The sequence below is a fragment of the Marmota flaviventris genome, chromosome 9 (assembly GCF_047511675.1).
Source record: "Marmota flaviventris isolate mMarFla1 chromosome 9, mMarFla1.hap1, whole genome shotgun sequence".
NCBI classification, from domain to species: domain Eukaryota; kingdom Metazoa; phylum Chordata; class Mammalia; order Rodentia; family Sciuridae; genus Marmota; species Marmota flaviventris.
Window position 1 is genome coordinate 10,530,677 of NC_092506.1, and position 26,393 is coordinate 10,557,069.

The 26,393-nt window shown below is 44.3% G+C and overlaps 1 protein-coding gene across 2 annotated transcripts; it reads right to left on the minus strand.

Annotated features, from left to right (window-relative positions):
- Positions 1 to 531: 531 nt before the first annotated feature.
- On the minus strand, positions 532 to 24,663 carry Asrgl1 (asparaginase and isoaspartyl peptidase 1). Of its 2 annotated transcripts, none has more exons than XM_027944063.2 (7): positions 24,554 to 24,663; positions 23,752 to 23,952; positions 13,588 to 13,730; positions 12,524 to 12,681; positions 4,336 to 4,457; positions 2,304 to 2,414; positions 532 to 1,884 (listed from the first exon to the last, which is right to left on the minus strand). In XM_027944063.2, the coding sequence occupies exons 2-7, from the start codon at positions 23,939 to 23,941 to the stop codon at positions 1,679 to 1,681; spliced, it is 930 nt and encodes a 309-aa protein (XP_027799864.2). In that variant the 5' UTR covers positions 23,942 to 23,952; positions 24,554 to 24,663; the 3' UTR covers positions 532 to 1,678. The 2 variants fall into 2 exon arrangements, with proteins under 2 accessions (XP_027799864.2, XP_027799863.2); XM_027944062.3 differs by lacking the exon at positions 24,554 to 24,663 and adding an exon at positions 24,469 to 24,524.
- Between the last annotated feature and the right edge of the window lie 1,730 nt (positions 24,664 to 26,393).

Below are 26,393 nucleotides of genomic sequence, written 5' to 3' on the forward strand. Positions count from 1 at the left end.
TCCTGGGCAGGGTGTAGTTTCTACATATTTGCCCATAGGATCCTTAAGATAGAATACCAAGTAGTTTTTCTTTAATTTGATCTTCATGGTAACATTTTATAGGTGAAAAATTCCTGGAAGTTGACGTGCCCAGGATCACCCAGGTAGTGGGTGGAAACAGACTTCAAGCTCATTTCTGACTCCAGATGCAGTTGGTCTCTTTGTCTTTAGTTCAGAGCAGCTGATGGGAGCCCAGGGAGGGTCTTAGATCAGAAGCTAGAACTCTGAGTCTTTCTGGGATGAATACTGCCAAACTGTAGGAAGATGGCCTGTTGCTATTTGCAAATGGTGGTTTTTATTTCTTCTCTTTAATTCATTCAGAAAAAGTTTGACTCTTCCAAAAAACTCCTGATTACGCTCTGCGAAGACAGGATGTGTCATCACACCCGCAAGCCATCCTCACTTCAAAAGTCTGGTCAGCTGCCTGCACTGAGACCCGGGGAGAGCTTGCATGCTTCTGGTCTTGGTCCACAGTGACTCCGAACCACACTGTTATTCTTTCAAAACACATTTTATTAGTGGCACATGGAATTTCGAGTTAAGCAACGAGTTTCCAGAGAGAAGGTAAGCCCTGGCAGACTAAATAACTGAGCAGATGTGTCACAGGAGAAAGACCATTTCCAGTGCAGTGAGATGGACGGGGATATTCCTCACCAAGGAAATGACTTTATCATGCTGAACACACTGAACAATGCCCTCTCAGTACATTCAGGGGGGCCCCAAAGCTCTAGAGAGTCTGTGTCCTCAGTAAATTACGGTGTCATTTCTCCACTGATTGGCCACTCCCCGCTGTTGGAGAGGCGGAGCCCTGTGACTCCCTGGGTGGGGACGGGGGTCTGTGGCAGGTAGGGGCTGGCTTGTGGGAGAATGCTAGGTGAACCCAGAAAACCCTTAAGACTCAAAGCACCCCCCACCCCAAGTTTCCATTATTGTCCCTTGTCTCCAGCTGGGGGAGCTACGGGTGATCAGAGGGTCCTTTGCAAGCATCGGGAAACACGTCCATGTTGGTCAGCTGCAGAACTGAGCTTTCTTAGGAAAACCTGTTTTCCCTCTCTCAGATGAAGAACACCTCCCTTCGAGAATGTTCACTCTTCCGCCAAGGGTCCTTGTCACATTCCTGCAGCTTCTCCCACCTCACTCAGGCACCTTCGCGGAACTGGTCCCTTTCTGGTCCTTCACCTGCAAGCTTTGAGTCTCCCAATCCCAAAAGGCTCCCTGCACTGGGCCAAGGTATCCTCCCTTCTTTTTAACCTTACACAATGGAGACTGCTGGCTAGAGACTGTCATCTTCACTGGTCTTATTTGGACATATTTTTTTAGTAGATGGACACAATATCTTTGTTTATTTTTTTAGGTGGTCCTGGGAATCGAACCCACTGCCTCACATGTGCGAGGCAAGTGTTCTGCCACTGAGCCACAGCCCCGGCCCCTTATTTGGATATTAATATGGGTATTTCTCTTATTGCTTTGGAACCACACCCTCAACCAAACATTCAGATACTTATTGATCAAGGCAACAAAATGAGGGACAGATTGCGTAATTTTTCCATTTCTGAATCTAATTGATTAAGTGGCATCTCCCCAGCAGGCAGATGAGTTTTACCTCCAAGTTATCACCTAGAATACAAATTTCAGGGGTTTAGGGCAGGTCTGTGATCGTGGTGTCACCAAGGTCAAGGCCAACGTGCAGCTTGTTGTCCTTGGCGGCTGCCCAGGGCATGGAGGTAGAGGTCCACTTTGCCACCCAGTCTCCTGTTTTGCTGATCAAGATGAGGCCACCCAAACCTTTGATCTTTGACTTCATATAACCCAACGACAGGTCCGCGGCCTCTTCCACGGTCTTTCCTGTGAACAAAGGAAAGTTGAGAAACAACACAGGTTACTGAAAGGAATCAGATGGTGACATCCTTTGCAGTATGAGAAGCCAAAGTGAGTTAATGATTTCTATCTGCATCTAATGAGGATCCTCACCTTCTTGCTGAGACAGAGCTCCTGCATCAGCTAAGCAGAGCTGCCCTCCCTATCCCACCCAGGCTGGATGCCTCTGCAGCCCCCATCTCCTGAGATGCAGAGAAAAGAGTATTCTAAGTGCTCTCCTAGTCCAGATCTGACTAGAAGGTGGGGGGGAGTCAAATAGTGGAAACTCTTTCTGAAAGAACATCTGCAGCCAATAAGAGAGGGCTCCCCATACTTCTCCATCTATTGATCACCTAGCTCCTGTACTTGTCTTCACAAATTATGAACTTGTCCTTTGTTCCACATACCTTGTTCCATGTGGAAGAGAGTGAGCCTGGCTAGATTCACCTTCAGGATGCTCTCCCCGTGCCCCGTCGTGGAAATGGCTCCAATGTTATTGTCAGCGTAACCTCCAGATCCTGCTCAAAAAAGTGATTGGTTCTAACTTAGCAGCAATGGTCAGGAAGCACAAATACACATCACCTAGGCGTGTGCTGCGTAAGGCTAAACCTCAGAGTGCTGAAGAGTAGGCAAAGGCCAGGTTCATGGCCAGGAGCCACTGAAGCAATGATGGACCAGGATGCACTGGAATCCAGGAGGATGGAGCCCTGGGGAGGGAGGCAGGGGTGACCTCACAGAGCAGCTACACCAGGCCAGCATCTCCTTTGCCTCAAAGCATATCCATCCCCTGCTCAGTGATCCTGCCCCTCCCGGTCTCCTTCCCACACCCCACATGGAAGTGACTTTGTGGTCTCCTCTCCATTCCTGAACCTGTTCACACACAGCCACTGGCCTGAGAGTCCCACGGTATTGGCACAGTTAGCCTTTACTCTCCCCTGGTCTATCAGAAGCATTATATTGATTTTCGCCTTTGCTATTGATGGGGCATGGGGGGAAAGGGCTCTGGAATGGAGACATTGTGTGGAATGTCACGGGTCCCCAGGGTTTTCAGAGGCAGGTAACCCCTAGTTCTGGAGGGAGCTGGAACAGGGTAGGGACTGTAAACTCTAGCCAAGGGAGGTGGCTTTTCTTATAAGCTTTTGCTGTGGGAGGAACTGGACAGACCCCATGGTGTCCAGATGGCTGAGACAGCCAGGTCTTTACTTTCACGTCTTCTAAGACCACAAAAGACCAGGGTGGTGCCAAGAGTGGTCCTGGCGTGGGCAGCAGGACTGCAAAGACACCTCCCCTTCTCAAGATGACAACACCTGGGAGAACTCTGCAGTGTGCCCAGTGTCCACCCAGAGTCCTCTGGGGCCGGCTGGGGTGTCCCAAGGGAATGCTCATCAGAAAGTCCAGGTCGAGCACACGTGGGGGTCAGAACCAAGACAAGGACTTTGGGTGACACCTTCTCTCTCTCTCAAGACGTCACCATCGCAACCTAACAAATTTGAATTCGGTTTCTGGGACCTGATCTGCTGTGCCTCTGGAGCCTGGGCTGAACCCAGCTGCAGGCAAACTGCACAACCAACCAGACATTTTGGGAGGATTTTTTTTTTTTTTTTTTGCTAAGGAGAAAAGATTATTTCATATCTCTGGGGTAAGTAATTAGACATCTTCTCTTTAAAGAGGCTTCCAGGGTCTCCTCCAAGTTCATGACAGTACAAAGGATGTCAAGAGTTGTCAAGCGTACAGATTACTACCAAAGACTAAAGCAACACATTAAAAAAGGGAGGGCAGGGTTAGTTTTCCACCCAAAGTACAAGCTGTTGAAACAATTTAGCTGTTCCTGAAACTTCAATCAGAATTCTCACAAGAAAACTCTAAAAATCTGCACAGGATGAAACATATACAAACCCCCGACCCTGCCAATCACACGTCCTGGAAAAGAGAGGACGTGCGCTAGCGTTAATGTAAAGAACACTTCAATCTGTAATATTTCTGTAGAAGTGTCAAATTTGTGCCACTTAATTCTAATATCTGCAAACTGAAGTTCCCAGCTCTCTTATATCATTAATGTGAGCCCACGCCTGGGAAGAGGTTTTGGGTGCTTAACCCTCTGCAGGCAAGTCGGCAGATTCTGAACCGGGGCTAAAGAGAAGACAGGTAGCCTACAGGGTTAAAAGCCCGGGGCATTTTAAGCATTTAATGCATTGCCCATCTCTGTTTCCTTCCCCAAGGCATCCCAAAAATGTAATCCAGGGAACAGAATGCCCACTGGATGAAAACATCCTCTCAAAGCAGTGCCCCAAACAACCCTTCCAGCCCCCAATTCTGAAGCTGTCATTGAGAAGAGGAAATAAAACAAGAAAAGGAGAGAACAGCGGAGAAGAGAGAACGAAGGGGACCTGGTGACAGGGAGGGAAAGGGGCAGAGGCAGGAGCGGTCCCTCAGACCTACCTACACATGGTGAGTCCCCAACTCGGCCAACCATCTTATTAACGATACCCCCTGTCGAGGTGGCATAAGCCACGTTTCCTTTGGAGTCCAAGGCCACGGCACCCACAGTGCCCGCCGAGTTTCTGCCAAAAACAAAAAGAGTGACAGTTTGAAGATGAGAAACGCTCCCACAAGCACCAGTGTGGCTTACAGCCACTGAATTCCCACATGACATGTTGACAGTGTGGGGACACCTTCCATGCCAACACTCTCCTTTGCTTCTTACCCCACATGTCAGTCACAGGCGGACTTCCAGATGTTCTCTAGCTCTGTACTCTAGGAGGACATCCAGTCCGGCACTACCATTATCTCGCTGTGTGGCTTAAGTTTTATTCCCTGTGTCTCACTGTCTCCATGAAGGAAATGGGGATAAATATAACAGATTTATAAATATGACTGCATCTCAAACTTGGGCGTGCATGAGATTCCCTTGGATCCCTGCCTGCCCCCAAGAGATTCTGAAGCGGCCACCACGAACGGAAAGAAACGGAGGACGCGAGTTGGTAGCTCCAGGGTGGCCACCTCCCAGGTATGGTGGAGCTGCCAGGTACCTATTTTATGGGGTTGTTGTGAGGATCGAGTAAGTTGATTTCCCTCCTGACATTCTATTATGAATTTTCTGATGAGATGGTTGAAAACGTATTTTAACACCCGTGCATCCACCCAGATTCCACAGTAAACCATCCTGGAATACCGTCAGTCCGAGGCGCTGAGTCACAGCAGCAAGTGTGAGATAGGAGATAGGGGAGTTTAAGCCAAGAAGTGTCGTTATCTGAGTTGAATTTTAAAAATAATCATTCTTATCAATGCACCAACCCACGGGGACCGTTAAAATTTAAAAAGCACGATATGAAGCTCTGACAAAAAATGTGCAGGAACCCCAATCATCATTCATTCAGTAAGGCCACAGGTGCACACTGGCCAGACCCTTTTGACATCTCACTTTGCAACATCTGCTAAGGCTGAACATAAAGGCGCTCCACGACGCAGCAATTACACACCGCCAATCTGTCCATCAGAACATGGACACATGATCACCCAGAAAGAGCACACAGATGTTCCAAGCATCGCTGTTTGTAATGACCCCAAACAGAAGACACAAATCCCCCTCCCCACCCCAGGATGAGTAGATAACCGTGGGATACTCATGGAATACCATACCCCAATGGGGAGGAAGGCAGACCCCGTATGGTTCCACTCAATCCAAGCTAACACAGGCAACACACCATCATCCACTGTGCTAGAAGTCAGCCAGCCGCTACCTGGGGGAGGGGAAGGCAGGAAGGGGCAGGAGGTGGGGCTTCTGGCAACATCCTGTTTTCTGATCTGGCAGCTGATTATGTGGGTGTGTGTATTCTATGAAAATCCATCAAGGTGCAGACTGGTGTGCTTGTGTACGTGCTCCTCTGCAAAGTTTATCTTAAAAGAATCACTCTGGTGTGTAGTTGACTGAGAGTTGAGACTAGCAACAGACAGGGAGGAGGTGTGAGGAGGCGCTGGTTTGTTAGGGCAGTTTTGGTGGAAGGGGTGATGAGAGGCTGGACGTTTTGAAGGCAGACTTGAGTTTGCAGGTGGACAGGATGTGAGGAAGAGAAATCTTGAAAGAGTCTGAAGGCATTTGGCCTCAGCAAGTGAAAAGGCATGTATTGCAGTGTAGGAGATCATTAGGAGTAGGGTTTTTTGTTTTGCCGTTGGTGTGTGTATGGAGGAGCGTGGTAGGGCTGAGAAATAAAAACTCTATCTTGGACCCAGGCTCGGACCCACACTGCCTGCCTTCAGGGCATCTACTCAGGAGGAGCCCCGGGTTCCGTCACCTCAAAGTCTACTTGCGGATGGCCAAAGAACTCAATCTAGGGGGCTGTGTGTCTCAAGTGGGAAATGCTTTTCTGAGTTTTAGTTTTGCTAACTATAAAAAAAGGTAGACATATTACAAAAAAAAATCTTTTATATGGTAAAAAATGCCATAAAGAAAGTAAAAGTAGGTAAGTAAAGAGGTGCTCTCAGGCATTGCCAGTGGCGGGCTGGCTCCCAACTTTGCAAGGGACAGGGCAGGAGCACACATGGAGTCAGAGGCCCACACAGCATATATGGTCAGTACTCAGAATTTATGAGTATTCTCTACCTTCTTACCATGGTAAACTGTCTTGAAAATATTTTCATACACACACACACACACACACATATATACACACACACATACATATATGAAAATAACATATACGCATAAAATAAAGGTATACTGTACATTTTGATATAATGAAATTATTATTATAGTCAATCAAAATTATATAACTATCTATTATGTCAGAGTTACCTTTTTTTGTTACCTAAGATCCACTCTTGGCAAATTTCCAGTAGATAATATCATTAATGACCGTCTGCACGTTGTGTGTCTAGACTTATCCATGCTACGTAACTGTAACTTTGTACCCTTGGACCCACTTCTCCCCACTTCCCTTATCCCACCCTCTCCCAGTCCCTAGGAATTATTATTCTTTCCTATGTATTTTATTATTATAAATATTTTAGATGCTGCACGCAGCTGAGATCATGCCGTGTTTTTCTTTGTCTGATTTCATTTAGCCTGATATCCTCAAGGTCCATCCATGTGGTTGCAAACAGCAGGATCCCCTTGTTGGTGGGGTTCTTTTTTTTGTCTTTTTTGGAACTGGGGGGGGGGGTCAAACCCAGGGCTTTGCAAATGCAAGGCAGATGCTTTGCCACTGAGCTACATCCCAGCCCAATTCTTTTTAATATTCCATTACTTACGCACACACCCCCACCCCACAATTTCTTGATCCATTCATCCGTTACAGACACGTCCATATCTTGGCTATTGAGAATGATGCTGCAACGAAGGCGGGAGTGCAGAAGTCTTAGGACGCGCTGATTTCATCTCCCTGGGGTGTACGACACAGACGGGCTGTGGGGTCACATGCTAGTTCTATTTTAGATTTCTTTAGGAATCTCCATGCTGTCTGATCTTGAAAAGTATTGCAAAGCTACGTTTTCATTTAACTGAAAGTTAACATACTACTAACGATGATGTAATTTAATTATTATTATAATTAATATTGTGCACACTTGCACCATTGGATTAGCTGGGGATGGCAGCAGGATTCACAATGGTTATGCACTTCCTCCAAACAATCCATTTTTCTTGTCTTTGTTTCAGGGGTCACTTGTCATGTTCTCACACTCAACATTTTCACACATCATGAATTCTATTGACAAAAAATGAAAAATAGGACAACCTTTTTGGAGTCGATATATTCTTAGTACATTTTAAAGCAATTTTAATCTGGAGATGCCTTACTTCGGATAAATATGGAATTGCCCAATGTAGTTCTTAAAGCATACTTAGATTTGTAAATGAATCCTGATTTTTACATCATCATGCAAAAACACCGCATGGATCTATACATGATAAATTATTATCACAGAAGATATTACATACTTTAATTTGGTTGTATAAATCACAACCATTTATTATTGTCATTTCATCATCTCTTAAGTGATATCTATTTTCATGCAAATAAATTCTTCTTTTAAATTTCAATGCTGGTATATTATAAAGAAAATCAGAGATAGAAGCATTTTCTTCATATCTCTCTTTTCAAATGAGACCATACCGATTAAAAATAGTGTCTGCAGAAATTGGTTGGGGGACTTTTTGTACATAAGTTCTTCCTTGAATTAAGCAAAGAATATCTGTAATTCTTTAAAAGCAGAAATAGGCCAACTCAGATCTTCTTTTTTTTTAAAGCTTATTATTAGAAGACAACAGTGTAAGCCCGGTGTGGTGTTACACGCCTGTGATCCCAGTGACTCAGGAGGCTGACGCAAGAGGATCACAAGCTCAAAGCCAGCCTCAGCAACTTAGTGAGACTCGTCTCAAAATAAAAAACGAAAAAGGGCCGAGGATGTAACTCAGTGGTAAAGCATCCGAGGGTTCACTCTCCAGTATGAATTAAAACAACAACAAAAAAAAACAGCCCATAGTGTATTCAAGCACTTACAGATAGCACAAATTAAAAATCACCTTCACCTTCTGCGGAGGCCCATGCCTTACTCTTTGGACACCTTCTGTGGTTCTGCTTAGCTCTTCCCATCTAAATTCAGTTGAGTTACGTCAGCAGCATTCAGCAGGTGTCCCCACCACGCGTCTTTGTTATAGGGTCAGACATGAATTCAGTCAAGATGCTCCCCCTTTGGGCATATCTAGAGGATCCCTCTGTGTTCCACAGCACCCTGCCATTGGCTCAGCTGAGGTCATATATCCCTGAAACAAATCCAACACAGCTGCACACAGACACAGAACCTAGTGGACTCTCGGCCAAGCTTCCTGCTTGTATGCTTCCATTACCAACCCGGTCAGATCATCCGTCATCACCATTACCACAGGCTTGCCGCCTTCAACAGTCTTTCAACTTAACGCCTACAGCAAAGTTTCCCCACCTACTTCTTCATTTAATTTAAAACCATATTTTAAGAAGCTGATGTAAAGCCAGTGAAACACAGATTGCTTTAGACTTGTTTCCCTTCTTCAAGTAGTGCGATGAGCCTCCGGTAGATGTCAGTTGTCCAGCACGTCTTCTGACCACGGTACGTTCTAGATTAACACATTTTAGCTGGGTTCAGTGGTAGAGTGTTTGTCTAGTATGTGTAAGGTCCTGGGTTTCCAACCTTAGCACTGCAAAAACAAAACACCTCCAAAAACAAAACGAAAAAACTACCACTAAACCAGCCAACCAACAAACCACTCCCCAGTTCGCCTGCCTGTAATCCCAGCTACTTGGGAGGCTGAGGCAGGAGGATAAGGAGTTTGAGGCCAGCCTGGGACAGTGAAACTCTGTCTCAAAAAAAAAAAAAAAAAAGATTTAATGTCTTTATTGCCCATTGAATTAACGTGTTTGAATTCCCCATTCTACACACTGAGCACAGTGTTTCACTATTTTCTGTCTTCAAATCATGTTTGGCATTTTGCCGAATTTTGAAATCATTTTTACTAAACCAAGAACATTTCTGTTGTGTTGTAAACTGCTGGGAGCCATTAGCCAAGTAGGTATGACAATTTCCTTGCCAGCATACCCCATGTTGCTTAGTGGAAGGACTCGTGGAAATAGGACATTTTGCAGTGACATTGCATCTAAGGTGACCTTGCTCAAGGACCAGGGCGGATCCGGGTTTAGGGTGTTCCCGGTTTAGGACGATCCGGGTTTAGGGCGGTCCAGGTTTAAGGTTATTCCTGCTGGGAATAGGGCGTATCCTGCTGCCTGAGTTCCCCTTGAGTTCTCACGGGATTCAGACAGTAGTTTTTGGGAGACAGAAGCCCAGTGGGGGTGGATTTGGGCAGAGAACGTGGATTTCCCCAGAACGTGATTGTAGACGGCTGGTGTGAGTTCGGGAATAAAGAGTTGCTGTTTGAATCTACAAGCTGTGTGGTGGCTCGTGATTGTGTGCCCAGCCAGACTGCGGCAGTAAACCCTGGTGGTGTCTTGAACCATGAGGCTTGACTAAATCCTGGACACCCGTGTTGTCCTCTCCAGGACAGCAGGTGACGTTTCCAGCGCTATATTTTCCTGGTGTCACCAACTGTCCACTGTGTGTTCAGCCTCTTCCTCCCAATCCCTGTGCTTTTTTTGTGTGTGATTCTTTGTGGCCAGAAATTCAATTCTTCAATGAAGAATATCAAGCTTCAGGGATTTCACTTGATCTGTTCAAGTTGTGGATTCCACGAGAATAAACTTCTTACTGATTTCCACTATTTGGATAAGAAACGGAATCTTCATTTAACAAAGAATTGGTAATGTCCTGTTGTGAACTTGACGTGGCTCATCCTGGAAGGAGATTGCTTGCTTTATGGATTCCAGTTTTTAAAGTGGAAGCAGACTCTTCTTTGAAGAATTTTTTTGCTTCTTTTTTTTCTTTCACTTTTTTTCCTGTTGTGAGATCCATTTTAGTATTCATTCTTTTTCTATCAAAATCTTGACTTATACTCAATTTCAATAATCTAGGGATTAAAAAGTAACATAAAGTTATATCCAAAGTATACAAAAAATTAGAATATATTTTCATAAAAAAATGAAGCGGTAATTTAAAGAAGTTGAAAAATATAAAAAGTAATTTAAAGACTTAATTTTCAAGTCAGTTTTTTGTAAAATATAAAAAAATTGTCTATTAATACTACAATAAAAATGTGGGTTATAAATAATGAATATGTCTTACGTCAAAATCACTTAAGAGCTAAGAATTTAATGTTACATTTTTGAAATTAACTAAATGTTTTAATTATCTCTTATTAAATAAAACAGACCACTCAATATTCTATATTCAAGGTCCATTTAGTTGGCCCCTTGGGCAGCTGACTCTGGAGCTGTGCTGTTCACTGTGGTCACCGCCAGCTACAGGTGGCCGCTGGTGACTGCTAGCCACATGTAGCTAGCTAGGCTGCATTGAGGTGCACCACAGGCACAAAACGCATGTAAGATTTTAAAGATTTAGTATGAAAAAAGAATGTAAGATAGCTCATACATAATTTTTATAGTGATTACCAGATGAAATGGAAATATTTTGGATGGTAATATAATATACCGTGTTAAATAAAATATATTATTAATTTCACCTGTTTCCCTTTATTTTTAAAAGTGATGTAAGTGGTTCTCATTATGTTTCTACTGCTCTTCTAGTCAGACATGCACACAAATTTAACTCTGTGCACATGCTACTAATTCAATACCTTCAGAACTTCAAGCTGAAACAGCAGAGCTGAGATACTGGATGCTTGGCACTAGAGGGAATCAATACTTTGTGACAAGTTAACTTTTCATTAATTTGCTTTTTCTCTTACCCGAGTCCTGCTGTTCCAGTCTTCCCACATTCCAGAGCAGTATCCATCTCTGATGTTGGCAGTGGCACAACCCACAAATTTGGACTCAGGCGGCCTCTGCTTCCGAGACGCAGAGCAAGGGAGGTGGCGCAGCCTTCCCCTGGTAGCTGAATGGAGTTAGTCACAGGAGCAGATGAGGAGGGAGGAGGAGGGTTATGGGTTGTGTGGTGCCAATACTGAGCGACAAAGGTGTATTCATGGCGTGAAACCCTTCTAAAGTGCTGGGCCCCAGGCAGGAGCCCTGCTTGCTTACTCTAAGAGCAGCGCTGGCTGGTGGAGATGCAGAGTTCCAGAGTCTTGGGATGCAACGTGGCAATATCTTTGGACATAAACATGAATCATTTATCAAGCGACCCCCTTCCTCCACTAGCCCACTGACACACTAGCATGCTACTGAGGTTGCCACCAGTTCCCAGCACATGGCCAGCCTGGTAAATCGGATTCTTTTTTTTTTTTTTTTAACGTTTATTTTGTTTATTTTTATTTTTACGTGGTGCTGAGGATTGAACCCAGGGCCTTGTGCATGCTAAGCGAGCGCCCTACCGCTGAGCCACAACCCCAGCCCCCCCAGGTAAATCGGATTCTTAACCAGAATTCTCTGGGACACTTTTCCATCTGGCACCTGCCTGGCCTCATCACTGCAGATCTGGTGAGTCTGATTCTTTAGGGAGGGGCTTAAGCATGAATATTCTGAAAAAGTTCCCTAGGTGGTCCCCAGTAAGAACTAGGCAGAGTCACTAAAGTGAGTTCCATTATGACTTCCCATGCCATCTTCACGTTTTATTTTCAAAACTGCTTTAAATAAGAGGATTTTTGCAGGACACGGTGGCACATGCCTGTAATCTCAGCAGCTCAGGAGGCTGAGAGAGAAGGATCCCGAGTTCAAAGCCAGCCTCAGCAAAGGTGAGGAGCTAAGCAGCTCAGTGAGACCCTGTCTCAAAATAAAATACAAAATAGGGCTGGGGATGTGGCTCAGAGAGTAAGCACTCCTAGGTTCGACCCCTGGTACCCAGTCAGGGAAGGGAGAAGCATCTGGGTAAATGACACCCTAATGCAAATCATTCTCTCCTAAATCATGCCAGGAAAGGAACTCTGCTCGCCTGGCTCATAGGAGTAATAAGCGAGGTTAAATTTGAGAATAACAAGAGTAGCTTTTCCGGTATTTGGTTTGAGTCATTTAAGAAATGTAGATAGTTGTATGTTGGCCAAACCTTCATACTTTAATAACTCCCAGAAGGATGGGCGGCAGGTGAGACTTACTTTGGATAGTCTGATCTCTCGGCTCTGTTCCCATGCTTCTCTTTTTCCAGTTGCTTCTTGCTTCTCTCTGTTATCAGTTCTTCCATGGCAACCTCTGGAATCCCCATCTCTGCTGCAAATTTGCCCGCACCTTCACCCGTCAGAAAGCAATGAGGTGTCTGATCCAGCAAGAAAAGGAAAAAATGGTTAATTTTTGGAAAATCTCTAATATTCTTTTTTTTTAAAGAGAGAGAGAGAGAGAGAGAGAGAGAATTTTTTAATATTTATTTTTTAGTTATTGGCGGACACAACATCTTTGTGTGTGGTGCTGAGGATCGAACCCGGGCCGCATGCATGCCAGGCGAGCACGCTACCGCTTGAACCACATCCCCAGCCCCTCTAATCTTCTTACCTGTACCAAATGTGTGGAAATAATTGTTTCTCTTTGGGTACAAAGGCTCAAAATGCAAATTTCATTGACTGGCTTTTCTGAATGCAGAAAATCATACTTACATATGATCTTAAATTTAGAAAACTTAACATATTTGTATTTAACACATGCTCCTAAATAGCTGGTCTTCTCAATTTGTGTGTGCTGAGTTATAGGTGTTGAAAGAGGCCTGAAGAAAATATAGGAAGAGCCAGTCACAGGGGTGCACACCTGTAATCTCAGTGGCTTGGAGGCTGAGGCAGGAGGATCGCAAGTTCAAGCCAGCCTCAGCAACTTAGTGAGGCCCTAGGCAACAGAGCAAGACCCTGTCTCTAAGTAAAAACCCCAAAGGGCTGGAGATGGTGGCTTGGTGGGTAAGCACCCCTGGGTTCAATCCTCGGTACGAAAAAGAAAAAAAAAAAAAGATACAGAAAGATGACAAATTCATCACTGGTCAAGTGATTACTAGTCAGGTGACTTCACCCAGAAAAGTTGGAATTGTGGCCGATTTGAGAGCTCAGATGCTGCTGTTTCTGTTTCTGTACATATTTTTAGAACAGTGATCTCAAGTACTTCCCCTCAGTCAGGCCTCTGTTTGTCACTGAGGCCCTGGGGTAGACACTCCGCGGGAACACGGCGCTCCAAGCACATGTACCTTTTCCATAACAAGCCGCGCAAGTTTGACGGGATTTGCTATATTGCGCACTGCAGACACTGCTCCTGTGGACAGGTCTTTGCCGTCCATGATACTGGCATCCATTTCAACGTCACCTTCTGTGTTCAAGACAGACCCACAACCTACAACCAAGTTGAAAAGCAAAAATTAAGAATTTAGAGAAGAATCCAGGTTTTCCTGTAATTTATCCACTTCAATCCATCTCTATTCCACTGCCAGAGGAAGGGGATTTTCTTTTTTTTTTTTTTGGTATTGGGGATTGAACCCTGAAATCTGTCCTGAGCCCTTTTTACTTTTTATTTGATTTTTCAGATAGGAACTCACTAAGTGATCCAGTCTGGCATTGAACTTGCAATCCTCCTGGCCCTGAGTGACTGGAATTACTGGAGTGTGCCATCACACTAGGACACAGTGTTTTTTGATTTTTTTTTTTTTTTTTTTAATAAACCAGTATTCCTGTCCCTCCCTGGTTCCTTACTTGCTCTCCAGAGCTATGTGATGCCATCTGCCATGAGGCCCCCACTAGCCCTGGGCAGATGGTGGTTACCAAGCTCCTGAGTCCCAGAACTGTGAGCTAACTACCCCACTTTTCCTCCTCTTCCTCCCTCCCTTTCCTTTGTGGTGTCTGGATTCAAACCCAGAGCCCTGTGCACACCAGGCCAGTGCCCTCCCTGTCCACCAAGCTACACCCCCAGCTCTACCTCAGATCTTTTGTTATAGCCATAAGAAATGGACTAGGGCAGCATCCTATAACCTAAAAAATAGAGTGTGAAGCCATTCCCGATCTGGCCTCTGACCTCCTGGTCCACTCCAGCTCCTCTCTGGATCCACTTCACTCAAGTTCGGGGCTTCCATGCACACACCTCAGCCCTCATCACAATCTCCCTTTCTCCAACTCCCGCTGCCTGCAGGGTGCCCGAAAATCTCTTAACCCTGTTGTTCCTCCATCTTCTCATTTGTAAAATGAGGGAAGAACACACACCCGGGCCATCCTTGCAGGCTTCAGTGAGGCAGAAAGGCACCTTAAGCCCTCAGTCAGAAAATTTTGCAAGACTGATAATATAAGCAAGATTAATTTCTTAAAATTAGTTATAGTAATTACCAAAGCAGCACAAGTTGTCCTTTGGGCATAGAATGATATGCCCTGCTATTTATAATATGCCTATTATCAAATTGTATAAAAAGATATGCTTTCTGTAGAAACCTACTTTAAATATAAAGACACAAGTAGGTTAAAAGCATGGAAATCTGAAGAATATTTTACCTAATATTATAAGACACAAGCTAAAAAAAAGAAAAGAAAAATGCTAAAAAATCAAATGCAGTGGGGCTGGAGTTGTGGTCAGTGTAGAGCGCTTACCTAGCATGTGTGAGGCACTGGGTTCAACTCTCAGCACCACATATCAATCAATAAAATGCAGTCCCATTGACGACTAAAAATATTTTAAAAATCAAATGTAGCAATATAAAGAAAAAGATTCTACATCATGACAAAGTGGTGTTAATCTCAGGTGTATGCAAGTCTGGTTTAACATTAAAAAAAATCAATCAATCCGTAGTCACCAAATAAGACAAAAGCAAAAACATATCTCAATAGATAAAGAAAACTCATATGACAAGATGTGACATGCATACATGATGAAAAAAACCTTAGCAAACTAGTAAGGGAGCTGCTTCAACTTGGATATCTATAAAATCCTGTAACTACACACATTTAATGGTCAGAGACTGGGTGCTTTCCCCCCCACTGCCTTTATTAGCTCTATTGAACATGATACTGAATGGGTTTACTAATGGAATAAGACCCCCCCCCTCAAAAAAAAAAAAAAAGAAATAAAAGGCATAAAGATTGGAAAGGAAGACACAAAAACTGTAGATGACATAACTGTGAACAATTCACAGAATCTCCTAATGCTACTAGTGTAAATAAATTTACCAAGTCACAGAATTCAAAGTTGCTATTATCTGAACATTTATGTGGCCCTATACTCAAATGTTGAAACCTTTACCCCTAAGGTGATGGTATTAGGAGGTGAGTCCTTGGAAGGTAATTATTTCATGAGGGTGAAGCCCTCATGAATGGAATCTGTGCCCTTATAAAGGGGGCTCTTCCAACATGTGAGGTTGGAATGAGAAGACACCTGTCTATGAGGAGGCAGGCCCTCCCCAGACACCTCATCTGCTGGCATTTTGCTCTTGAACTTCTCAGCTACCAGAAACTGTAAGATATTTCTGTTTTCCATAAGACATCCACTCTGTGGTATTTTGTAATAGAAGCCCAAATGGACTAAATAAAAAATCAATATACAAAAATCCGTAGTTCTCACTCTCTGAGGCAGGGCAGAGTTGCAGCCGTCTTGGGAGAAGCCTGTCCTCCCACCATAGCCCAGCAGTAATGAAGTCTCCCTCCTTCCTGTGTCAAGGAGGCCACCGCCACTGCACTGTGGCAGGTGTATATATAAAAATATCCAGAGCAAATACCTAAGAAATCCAAGAGAGACACTCAAAAACACTACACGTAAAACAAAATGGGATTCTAAAAAAACATTCAAGTAACTCAAAGGCAGGCCAGAAGAGAAAACTAAAAAACAGAGCAAACAACACCAAAATGTGATAGGAGATTTAAGTCATCACATATCAGTAATTATATAAAATGCAAATATTCTAGATGGATTAATTAAAAGACAGATGAAGGCAGAGTGGATAAAAACTTTACCCAACTCTATGTCCTGGCAACCCTATTCCTGGGCATTTATCCTGGAGGTACAGAAACTCATTTTCACACTAAAATCTGTTCACATACCTTCTCAGCAGCTTTACTGGCATAGCCCAGTAAAGTCCCCCAAACTGGAGACAACTAAAATATCCTTTACCAGGTGAATGTTTAAATAAACTGCAGTACATCTGTACCAGACAATGCTACTTAGCACTATAAAGGAATAAACTTGACATGGGTAACATGTTAGATGGATCCAGGGCATTTTGTTGAGTGGGGGGAAAATTTCCAAAAAGTCACATGATTCCCTTTACTGTGCATTCTGAAAGTAATGAAATTATAAAGACGGGAAACAGATGAGTGACTTCCAGAGGTTAGGGAGGATGGAGATAGTGATAAGCATTTGGTTAACCATCCCAGTTTCCTGGCACACAGATGCTAATATTCTTGGAAGGCAGAGAGCAGTAATTGTGTTTTTGTGTGCTGAGGAGATGGCTGGTGGCTAGGGGCTCCCAGATAGTGTTAGGATAGGGGGCTGGCTTCCAGAGGAACCAACCATGTGGTTAAAGGGTCAACTACTGCCCTAACCTCTGGGGTGAGGGACAGACTAAAAGTTGAGTTCATAACCAATGGCTGTGGTTTAAGCAATCAATCACACCTATAAAATGAAGCCTCCATAAAAACTCCTAAGGATGGGTTTGGAGAGGTCTGGGGTTGCTGAACTCATGGAGGTGCCAGGAGGACAGCAAGCTTAAGGAGGGCATGGAAACTCTGCACCCTTCCTATAACCTTGACCCGTACATTTCTTCAGGTGCATCCTTTATCATATTAATATAATAAGCCAGTGAATGAGTGAGTTTTGTGACTTGTCCTGGAAGGTAAATGGGAGACAGCTTGTGGAACTAAGCCCTTAACCTGAGTGACCTGACTCTACTCCTGGTAGATAAAGTCAGAAAGGATTAGTCATTGCCATGTCATCTGGCTTATGATTTGTATCCTTTATCATCTTCCTTATAATAAATAAGCAAGTACAAGTGTTTCCCTGGATTTTGTAAGCCTTCCTAGAAATATACGGAGCCTGAGGAGGGGAACAGGGAGCCCCTGATATGTAGCCAAGTTAGACAGAAGTGAGCAACCTGGGACCCACTAATTGTGACTGGCATCTGAAATAGAGGGACGTCTTGTGAAAGTGAGTCCTTAATCTGTGGGGTCTACTTAGAGTCATAATTGAACTGAAGGACACCCAGTTGGTGTCCAGAGAATTATTAGAGAATTAGTTGGTATGAAAAAATAAAAACAAAAAACCTTCCATCTATCAGGCTACCAGGAGTATTTTGTGAGTGAAGAGAAGAAAACCAATTTATTCTTCCTATAGGCCTTTTCAACAATTGATGCTTGAATAATTATGCAAAAAAAGAACATTGATATATACCTTTGTACCATAAACAAAAATGTATCCCAAACAGATTGAGACTTAAAATTTCTAGAAGACTACATTAGAGAAAATGTTTGTAACCCTGGGTTAGGTAAATATTTATGCTATGACATGAAGAGCATGATCCATTAACAATAAAAATGAATAAATTGGACTTCTATGAAATTGAGAACTTCTGCATTTTCAAAGACACTGTTAACAGACAGAAATGATAAGCCACAGACTAGGTGAAAATATCTAGAGATCACATGTCTAAGGTTTACACCAAATTATATAAAGAACATTTAAAACTAACTCAATAATAAGGAAAAAAAAACAATAAAATTGACAAAGGATTTGAATAGAGACTTCATGAAAGAAGAAATGTGGTTGGGGAAAAAAAAACACAGGAAAAGATGTTCAATATCATCTGCTATTTTGGGGAATGCTAATTACCACCACAATGAGATTCCTCCATGCCCCTATAAAGATGGCTAAACTTTAAAAAATACCGTTGAAACCCAGAGCTGGTGAAGATTCTGAGCAACTGGAACTTTCATCTATTGCTGGTGGGAATGGAAAATGGCAGTCTCATTGGAAAAGTCTGGCAGTTTCTAATAAAGTTAAATACATACTTGCCATACACTCCTAGGTATTCACACAAAATACCTAGGTTTTGTGTTTACCCAAAAACCTGTGTACAAATGTTCATGGTGATTTTATTTATAACGATCCCAAGTGGAACAAGTCCCCCAGCTGGTAAGCGGCTAAATGAGTGGGATACCTATACAACAGAACGCTTCTCCAAGGACACACTTGGGAGGATATCCAGATCTATGTGTACATTCTCATGCACTGTTGGGTGACAATTCAGACTCCAAAGGCTACAGACTGCATGAATCCATGTATGACATTCTGGAAAAGACAAAACTATAGGGATAGAAAACAGATTAGTTGTTGCCAAGGGCCAGAAGTGGATGGAGGTGTGGACCCAAAGGATGTGGAGAGGGAGAGAACCATTTTATTTTTTAATTGTAGCAGGGGCTACACCTCCATATGTATTTATCACAGTCATCGACCTACACGCTAAAAAGGGAATTTTATTGTAATGTAAATTATATAAAAAAACCCAATCATTAAAATTGTATAGTACTAGGCTAGTGGATCCTAAACCTGGTTGCATGTTAGAACCACACGGGAGACTTCAAAACAAAGAAACAAACAAACCACAAACAATTCCTAGACCCCACAACAGACTTTTGCCATTTAGATGTAAAGGAGTTAAAAATGCTATAAAGAATTATAGACAGCTATGAGGAATTTATAATTATAAAAACAATCCTGTTACCTCAAAGACTCTTTGACAACTTGTAAAACTGAATTTACAGAGGGGCTGGGACTGTAGCTCAGTGGTAAAGCACTTGCCTAGCAGGTATGAGGCACTGGGTTTGCTCCTCAGCACCACATAAAAATAAATACATAAGAATAAAGTCATGGGCTGGGGTTGTGGCTCAGCGGTAGAGCCCTCGCCTAGCACATGCAGGGCTCTGCATTCGATCCTCAGCACCACATAAAAATAAAATAAGGATATTGTGTCCATGTACCACTAAAAAATAAAAAAAAAAATATTTAAAAAAATAAAGTCATTGTGTCCATCTACCACTAAAGGAAATTTAAAAAACCTTAATAATAGAGAGAATAAATAACAATCTAAAGTGCTGTGTGAACGTTGCTCTATTCCAGGAAATGTAAAGGCTGAAAATCTAAGTAAGACTTTAAACAATATTTCTAAGATGGGTGTGGTGGTGCCTTTAGTCCCAGTGACTCAGGAGGCTGAGGTGGGAAGATCACTTGAGCTCAGGATTTTGAGGCCAATCTGGGCAACATAGTGATACCCCAGCTTGAAAAAAAGGAAAATGGAAAAAAAAAAGAAATTCTGGCAGTCAAATCTCAAAGTTCAATTTTTATTCCATTAGTATCAAATAAACGACTTCAAATACTAGAACAAGCAGTAAACAGAAAGTAAAATCCATATTAAAACAGGAATGGAAACACAGCATTTTCACTGACACTCAGATAAGTTGTCGTGAGTGCTAGTTATCATCACAGAACCCAATAACTGCTGAGAGTCAGCTTTTTGTATGAAGTTCCCAAATAGATATTCCAGGGGATGATGGTAGAGGCTGCTTGAATCTGTTTGTAAAAGCAAATGGAAAAACAGCCAAGATAGACAGCATACTGTTAGAGCCCATCTATTCCCCCAAATCTTTCATTTCCTTTTTTAAAGCTCTACTCAGCTCCCTCAAAGGGCTGAACAGCAGACATCTGGACATTAGAGGAAGATACCCAGAAGGTAGCCAAGAAAGGAGAGCTGGCTGTTCAGTTTCCTAATCCGAACTTCCCCACGAATGAGGATGAGGGATCCTGTTAGCTAATAGACGGTGGGGACCAGAATCTGCTTCAAATCAAGGTCCTCTGCAAACAAGTGGGGGTTTGTCAGCCAGCGGGTCCTGACTGCTGAGAGGCATTTGGTTTACAGGTCTGCTTCCCATGCTGGCTACTTGGTCCCTAGCTGGTAAACTCTGGTTCAACAAACAGCCATAAAAGTGCACTGTCACGTCTCATTCTGTGGTCAGGCAGACTTGCGAAAGGTTTTTAAGTGTTGGTGGTGAGTGATCAGCAGAGTCAAGGAGATAGCACAAATACTCAGTCAATATTTGATGACCGATGTTGGGTGGGTGGTGTAATTCCAAGAAGTATTTTAATCATGAGATCTTAGGTTTCTCTTTTAGAATAAAGAGGAAGCAAATGTCTTGCAGCAAGTTAGTCAATTTTTTTGTGCCTTAGTGTTCTCAACTGAGAAATGGGCATAATAATTATACCTTGTTCACCAGACTACAGTCCACATTTAATGAGCTAATTGTGCAAATTTCTTAGACTATGGTATATAGTACATCATATATTAGCTATGATGATTATTATTCTAAAAAATGAACAGATTTGAGTCAAAGAAGCCAAACACAAAAGCATCATACTCTGTGTGATTGCATTTATATGCAATTTTAGGAAATGCAAGCTAATCTATGGTGACAGAAGCGCATCTGGACTGCTGCTAGGGATGAAGAAGGGAATAACTGCAAAGTGGTGTGAAGGAATTTTAGGGTTCCTTAGCTCTCAATACCTCACTTCTGACATCATATGTGTGGGTTTCTTTCCCTGGCACATCAATTCATCTGCAGTTGATGTCCTATAATTCAATTTACTTCTGACACCATCTACACAGAGCTAGAATCAGATCCCACAGGTTATACTGCCTCCTACTTCAGAAGCCAATTACAGGTAGATTACCCAAAACTTCTGCCTCACTTGGCTATAAATGGAAGGTTTTGATGGGTTTCTGCAACTCCCTCCATTTTTTGGGGGGAGTTCCGGGGACTGAACTCAGGGGCACCACTGAGCCACATCCCTAGCGATATTTTGTATTTTATTTAGGGACAGGTCTCACCGAGTTGTTTAGGGCCTCGCTTTTGCTGAGGCGGCTTTGAACTTGTGATCCTCCTGTCTCAGCTTCCTGAGTTGCTGGGATTACAGGCGTATGCCACCAAGCCCAGCAACCTCCTTTTTCAGTTTCATTAATTCCCTAGGACAGCTCATTAGACTCAGGGGAATACTTATGTTTACTGGTTTAGAATGTGAGTAAAGGATAGGATAAGGGACACAGATGAACAGCCAGATGAAAAATGTAACAAGGATTTAGTGGTTACTTTTGCTAAAAGCACTGTCTCTTCTCTTCAGCCTGTAGATACCCACTGAATAACTAAAAGCAAATAAAGCTTAGCATCTCTCCTTCATTCTGTATCTGTCTCCTTTATCACCTTGAACTTTGTATAAAATTCCTGCTCAACTCTGCACATAGGCATTTAAGGAGTATATGTCTGAAAACTGGTAATAAAAAGTTGATTAGCCTTGAATTTACCTAGCCTCTTTATCCCCCTTCAAGTAGGAGGCATCAAGAGGAGAGTAACTAAAATATTTTCAAGATTCAAATAACAGCTTTTTACAATATCCTATCCCAGACCAGTTGCAGCAGTGCCTAGAAGTCTCCAGTCATTGCTCTAAATCTTCAGTTACCTTGGATTCCAGGATCAGGGGAGCCTCACAGATATATTACCCTATGGTGGGAATGGGATTGTCCCTTCATAGGATAACTTCTATGGAGCCACCCAGAAGAACCACAACTGAGATAACTATCAACCAGAGAGCAGTTTGACCAAGATGCTTAATTATGCACACCTCTTGCCCCCTCCACATCTTTCTCCATTTAAACCTAAATTCATCTCAGCACCGCACCCCCCCAACAGGTTGAAGACATTTTCTTCTTATTTAGTCCCTTGTCTTCCTAGTATATCTACACTGATAAAATTTCTTTCCTTCCTTTGCCTCTGACCATCTCTTATAGTGGCATCTTGGGATGAGTGACAGAACCTACAGGGACCCCTGGAGCAGGACCTTTGTCCTAAAACCCCAGTAACAAAAATACACAGGGTCAAGTCTGGAAAGGCTCCTGGGCACAGGGGCTTCTGACCCTGTGGAGTTGGTGTTTACTACCCTCCTGGTACATGGGTGTGTTCACTAACTAGAAAGTTTCCCCAAACCTGCAGTTCTGGGATTTTTATGGAAGGCTTCATCATGTAGTCATGATGGATTATAAACTGTCTCTGGCTCCTCTTCCTTTCCAAGGGAATGGGGGTGGAGGGCTGCAAAATTCAACCTAATTATGGCTTGGTTTGTATACTGACCAGCCTCTATTCAGAACCCCCCCAAAGTCACCTCATTAGGACAAAAGCTGTTCCTATCACCCAGGAAATTACAAAAGATGGGTACTTTGTGTTAATAGTTGGGGTCAAAGATCAAATATTAGAATAAAAGATTCTCCTAGCTCTGGGCATGGCGGCACATGCCTGTAATCTCAGTGGCTTGGGAGGCTGAGGCAGGAGGACTTCAAGTTCAAAGCCAGCTTTAGCAATTAGCAACATAATGAGGCCCTAAACAACTTAGTGAGGCCCTATCTAAAATAAATAAATAAATATATAAATGGGCTGGGGATGTGGCTCAATGGTTAAGTGCCCCTGGGTTCAATCTTTGGTACATGGTGGCGCACACCTGTAGTCCCAGTGGCTTGATAGGCTCAGGCAGGAAAATCGAGAGTTCAAAGCCAGCCTCAGCAATGGGTGAGGCACTAAGCAACTCAGGGAGACCCTGTCTTTAAATACAAAATAGGGGTGGGGATATGGCTCAGTGGGGTGTCCCTGATTCACTCCCCTGTACAAATCTCCCAGCACTCTCATGGAATTACAAGGGTTTCAAGTGCTGTGTTCCTGAAAGGGTGGAGAGAGACTAAATACACATTTCTTATTCTGTTATAATAGCACAGACGGGGATAGAAATGTTTTAAATCTTGGGTGTGGCAGTGGTCATACAGGTGTATACCTTTTTTCAAAACTTGAAAAGGGTACAGTTTATGACATGTAAAGTTGTTCCCTCAAGCCCCCCCCCCCTCCAACGTAAGAAAAGGCCTTTTGGTATATGAATTCTCAGAAACTGGTTAAATAAAGGGTGAATTAGTGGATTTTAAATTTCCGACCCCTCCCAAAACAAGTTGATCAACAGGTAAAAAGAAAAATACTGCTTTTCCCCTTACCATATTATTTCATTATGAAGCCAATTAGAACTGGGCACTGATGCCCCTGCCTGTAATCCTTGTGAATGGGGAGGTTGAGGCGGTGGAAGCCCAAGTTCAAGGACAGCCTCAGCCTCAGCAACTTTGTCAGACCATGTCTCAAAATAAAAAGTAAAAGGGGCTGGGGATGTAGCTCAGTGGTAAAGCGCCCCTGGGTTCAACCCGCCATACCAAACAAAACCCCCAAAGACAAAACCTTAGACTCTTCAAGTATGTTTGGGGTAGGAGCTCGATCTGATTGGCGTATTGTGCACTAGCTGAGGCGCAATTTACCTGCGTTGAACTCGGGATCGTTCTCCAGGATGGTCACTGCTTCTTCCACAGCATCGACTGCGCTCCCTCCCTCCTTGAGGACGTTGTAGCCCCCAGTCGCTGCTTTCGAGATGCCCTGGCGCACTCGCTCTTTCCGGTCCTGGGAGATGCTGCTGGCTCCGCCACCGTGGACCAAGACGACGGGATTCATCTTGACCGAGCCTAGGCGTCAGGAAGAGGCAAGCGTCATTCCGACAGGTCCAAGTTCTAAAACTGCACGGGCAAGATCTCCGCTGGAGACCGCGGAGAGGCCAAGTCCAAGTTTTCACTTCGGGAGGCAACCTCCTGAGACGGTGGCGCCGAGGGGGGACTCGGTCTGACCTTTGTACCTAAAGCCCAAGGCGACCCCTGACCTTCAGAATTCCCCGCTCCCCCGCTGGCCCGGGCCTGGGGTACCTGACGGCCCCATGTCGGGGGTTCGAGACCCAAGCCTGCGCCCCAGCCACACCAGCTGCAGTGGACCTCATTTTCCCCGAACAACCCCAGTCCCGGTCTCAAGTCTGGTCGCCCGCCGGGAAGAGCGCTCGGGGTCTGCTCGCGTGCCCTCGTCGGGCCTCGGTTTCCCCGGGGGCGTGTGGCCCCTTCCTATTCCCACCGAGGGGTCGGGGCTGTCCGAGCACCGAACCTCCTTGGCGTCCAAGCCTCGGACCCGCAGCACCGAAGCAGAGAGCTTCCCACCTTCAGGAAAGGTCATTTCTGTCCACGTCGTCGCCCAGCCCTGCACCTTGGGCTGCTGCTCCCGCAGGGCGGCTGACTGACTTACCGAGGGCGCCGCGGGAGGCGGGCGCGGGGGTGTCACGCAGGTGGAGCAGCCGATCGCAGCCCTCCCAGGCCGGCTCTGCAAACCGCTCGGCCCGCAACCGCTCGGCGGGCAACGGTTCCGCGCCTGCGCACGAGGGCGGGGCCGGCGCCGCGGGGTTACCGTAACCCGCCCCGCCCCGCCCGAGGCGCCGCGTCCTGCACCTTTCCCTGGTCAGCTCCCCGCGGTGTCCGCGCTGGGCGCCTCTCGGAACCCGGCGTCTCTGGCCTTCCACCCTCTAGTTGCAAACGGGCACACTCCTCCCGATAGGCTGGGGCGGGTGGCCGGGTTGCTGGCCCAGATTTTGTAATTGCATATCTAAATGCGACGCTCCGAGTACGAAGCTGGCGGATTATCGTTTTCAATGAAATCCTCGTCCCTTTCATTGTCTCTTTTTTAAATCTACTACAAAGAACAGAAAGATAAACGGCAAAAACCCCTTTGATTGGTCAGGTTCCGTGGGTGGCGGGCACCGAGAGTCTTGAAACCCCAGTTTACTTCTTACCAAGTAAAGCCTCTAGCTTCACTCGCTCTTTTTTTTTTTTTTTTTTTTTTAGTGCCATATAGCCCTTTTTCTATTTTATTTAGAGACAGGGTCTCACTGAATTCTTAAGCTCCTCACTGAGTTGCTAAGCGCCTTGCCTTTGTTGAGGCTGGCTTTGAACTCGCGACCTTCCTGTGTCAGCCTCCCGAGCTGCTGGGATTACAGGCGCTCACCACCGGGCGCGGTCCTCCACTCGCTCTTAATGGATTTAGAGGAAACTAAAATGTTAGTTTCCTACTAGTTTTGCTGTAGATAACACCTCTGAGGGTTATAACGATAACCTGCCTAGGTAATGGGACCTGAAGGTTGATTTTGCTTGAAAACTCTTTGACTCTGCAGCTGGACCTCCAGATGGCCCAGGAGTAGTTTCATATTGCATCTTTGTTGCCTTAACTTTTGGACTAGTTTATACTCAGCTCTGCTCATAGACCTGTTGGCGGTTTCAGAAATGTTTTGTCCAGAACTGCAGTATAGGGTTAATTTGACCTAGACTTGCCTAGTTCCCCCGCCCCCGCGGAAGGCTAAGGATATCTAAAGGTCCTGGAGGATCTCCACCTATTCCCAGAAAAGACAGAATTATGAACCCCTTTATTAGCCTTTCCTTCTCTCTCATTATTCCTGTCCTATACGTTTGAGTCTTCAACTCACGGGGAAGAGATGCTGATTTGTGAACAAAGCTCCCTCTTTTCTTTGGTCGCTGAATGAAAGCTCAAAGTGTTATCCAATCCAGCACTCCTCACTTGGATGCTGATTTTTTTTTTTTTTTGGGGGGGGGGAATGAGCCTTCAAACCTGGGTTTGGTAACACTTGGGGCCTCTAGACTCGAGCTCTAAATTTCTTCATCCTTTATTTTTTTTGTCGACACTTCCCCTCCTTCTTGCTTCAGAGCATTCATTAAAGATTTGACTCCTCCAGAGACAAGACCTAGGTAGATGATGGTTTTTGTCCTTCCAGTAGTCAAGAGGTCGGAGAGAATTTACATTTCTGTGCAGCAAGACACCAGTAAGACACTGAATTAGTATTTCTGGCTAGTAACAGACCTCACCCCCCACCCCATTTTTTTCCTTTTGACAAATTGCAAAATCAGCATGTGAGTGTCTGAGAGTGACCTTGCTATTGGAATGACTGACTGACCTAATTTGAAAGGAAGGTTTTATTCTTAATCTTTGCCAATAGCAAATTATTTTGACACAGCTGAGGAGTGCTGGGCTGCCTTCTGCATGTCTTTTGTTCTCTAGCGGTTCTCAGCCTTCTCCAACC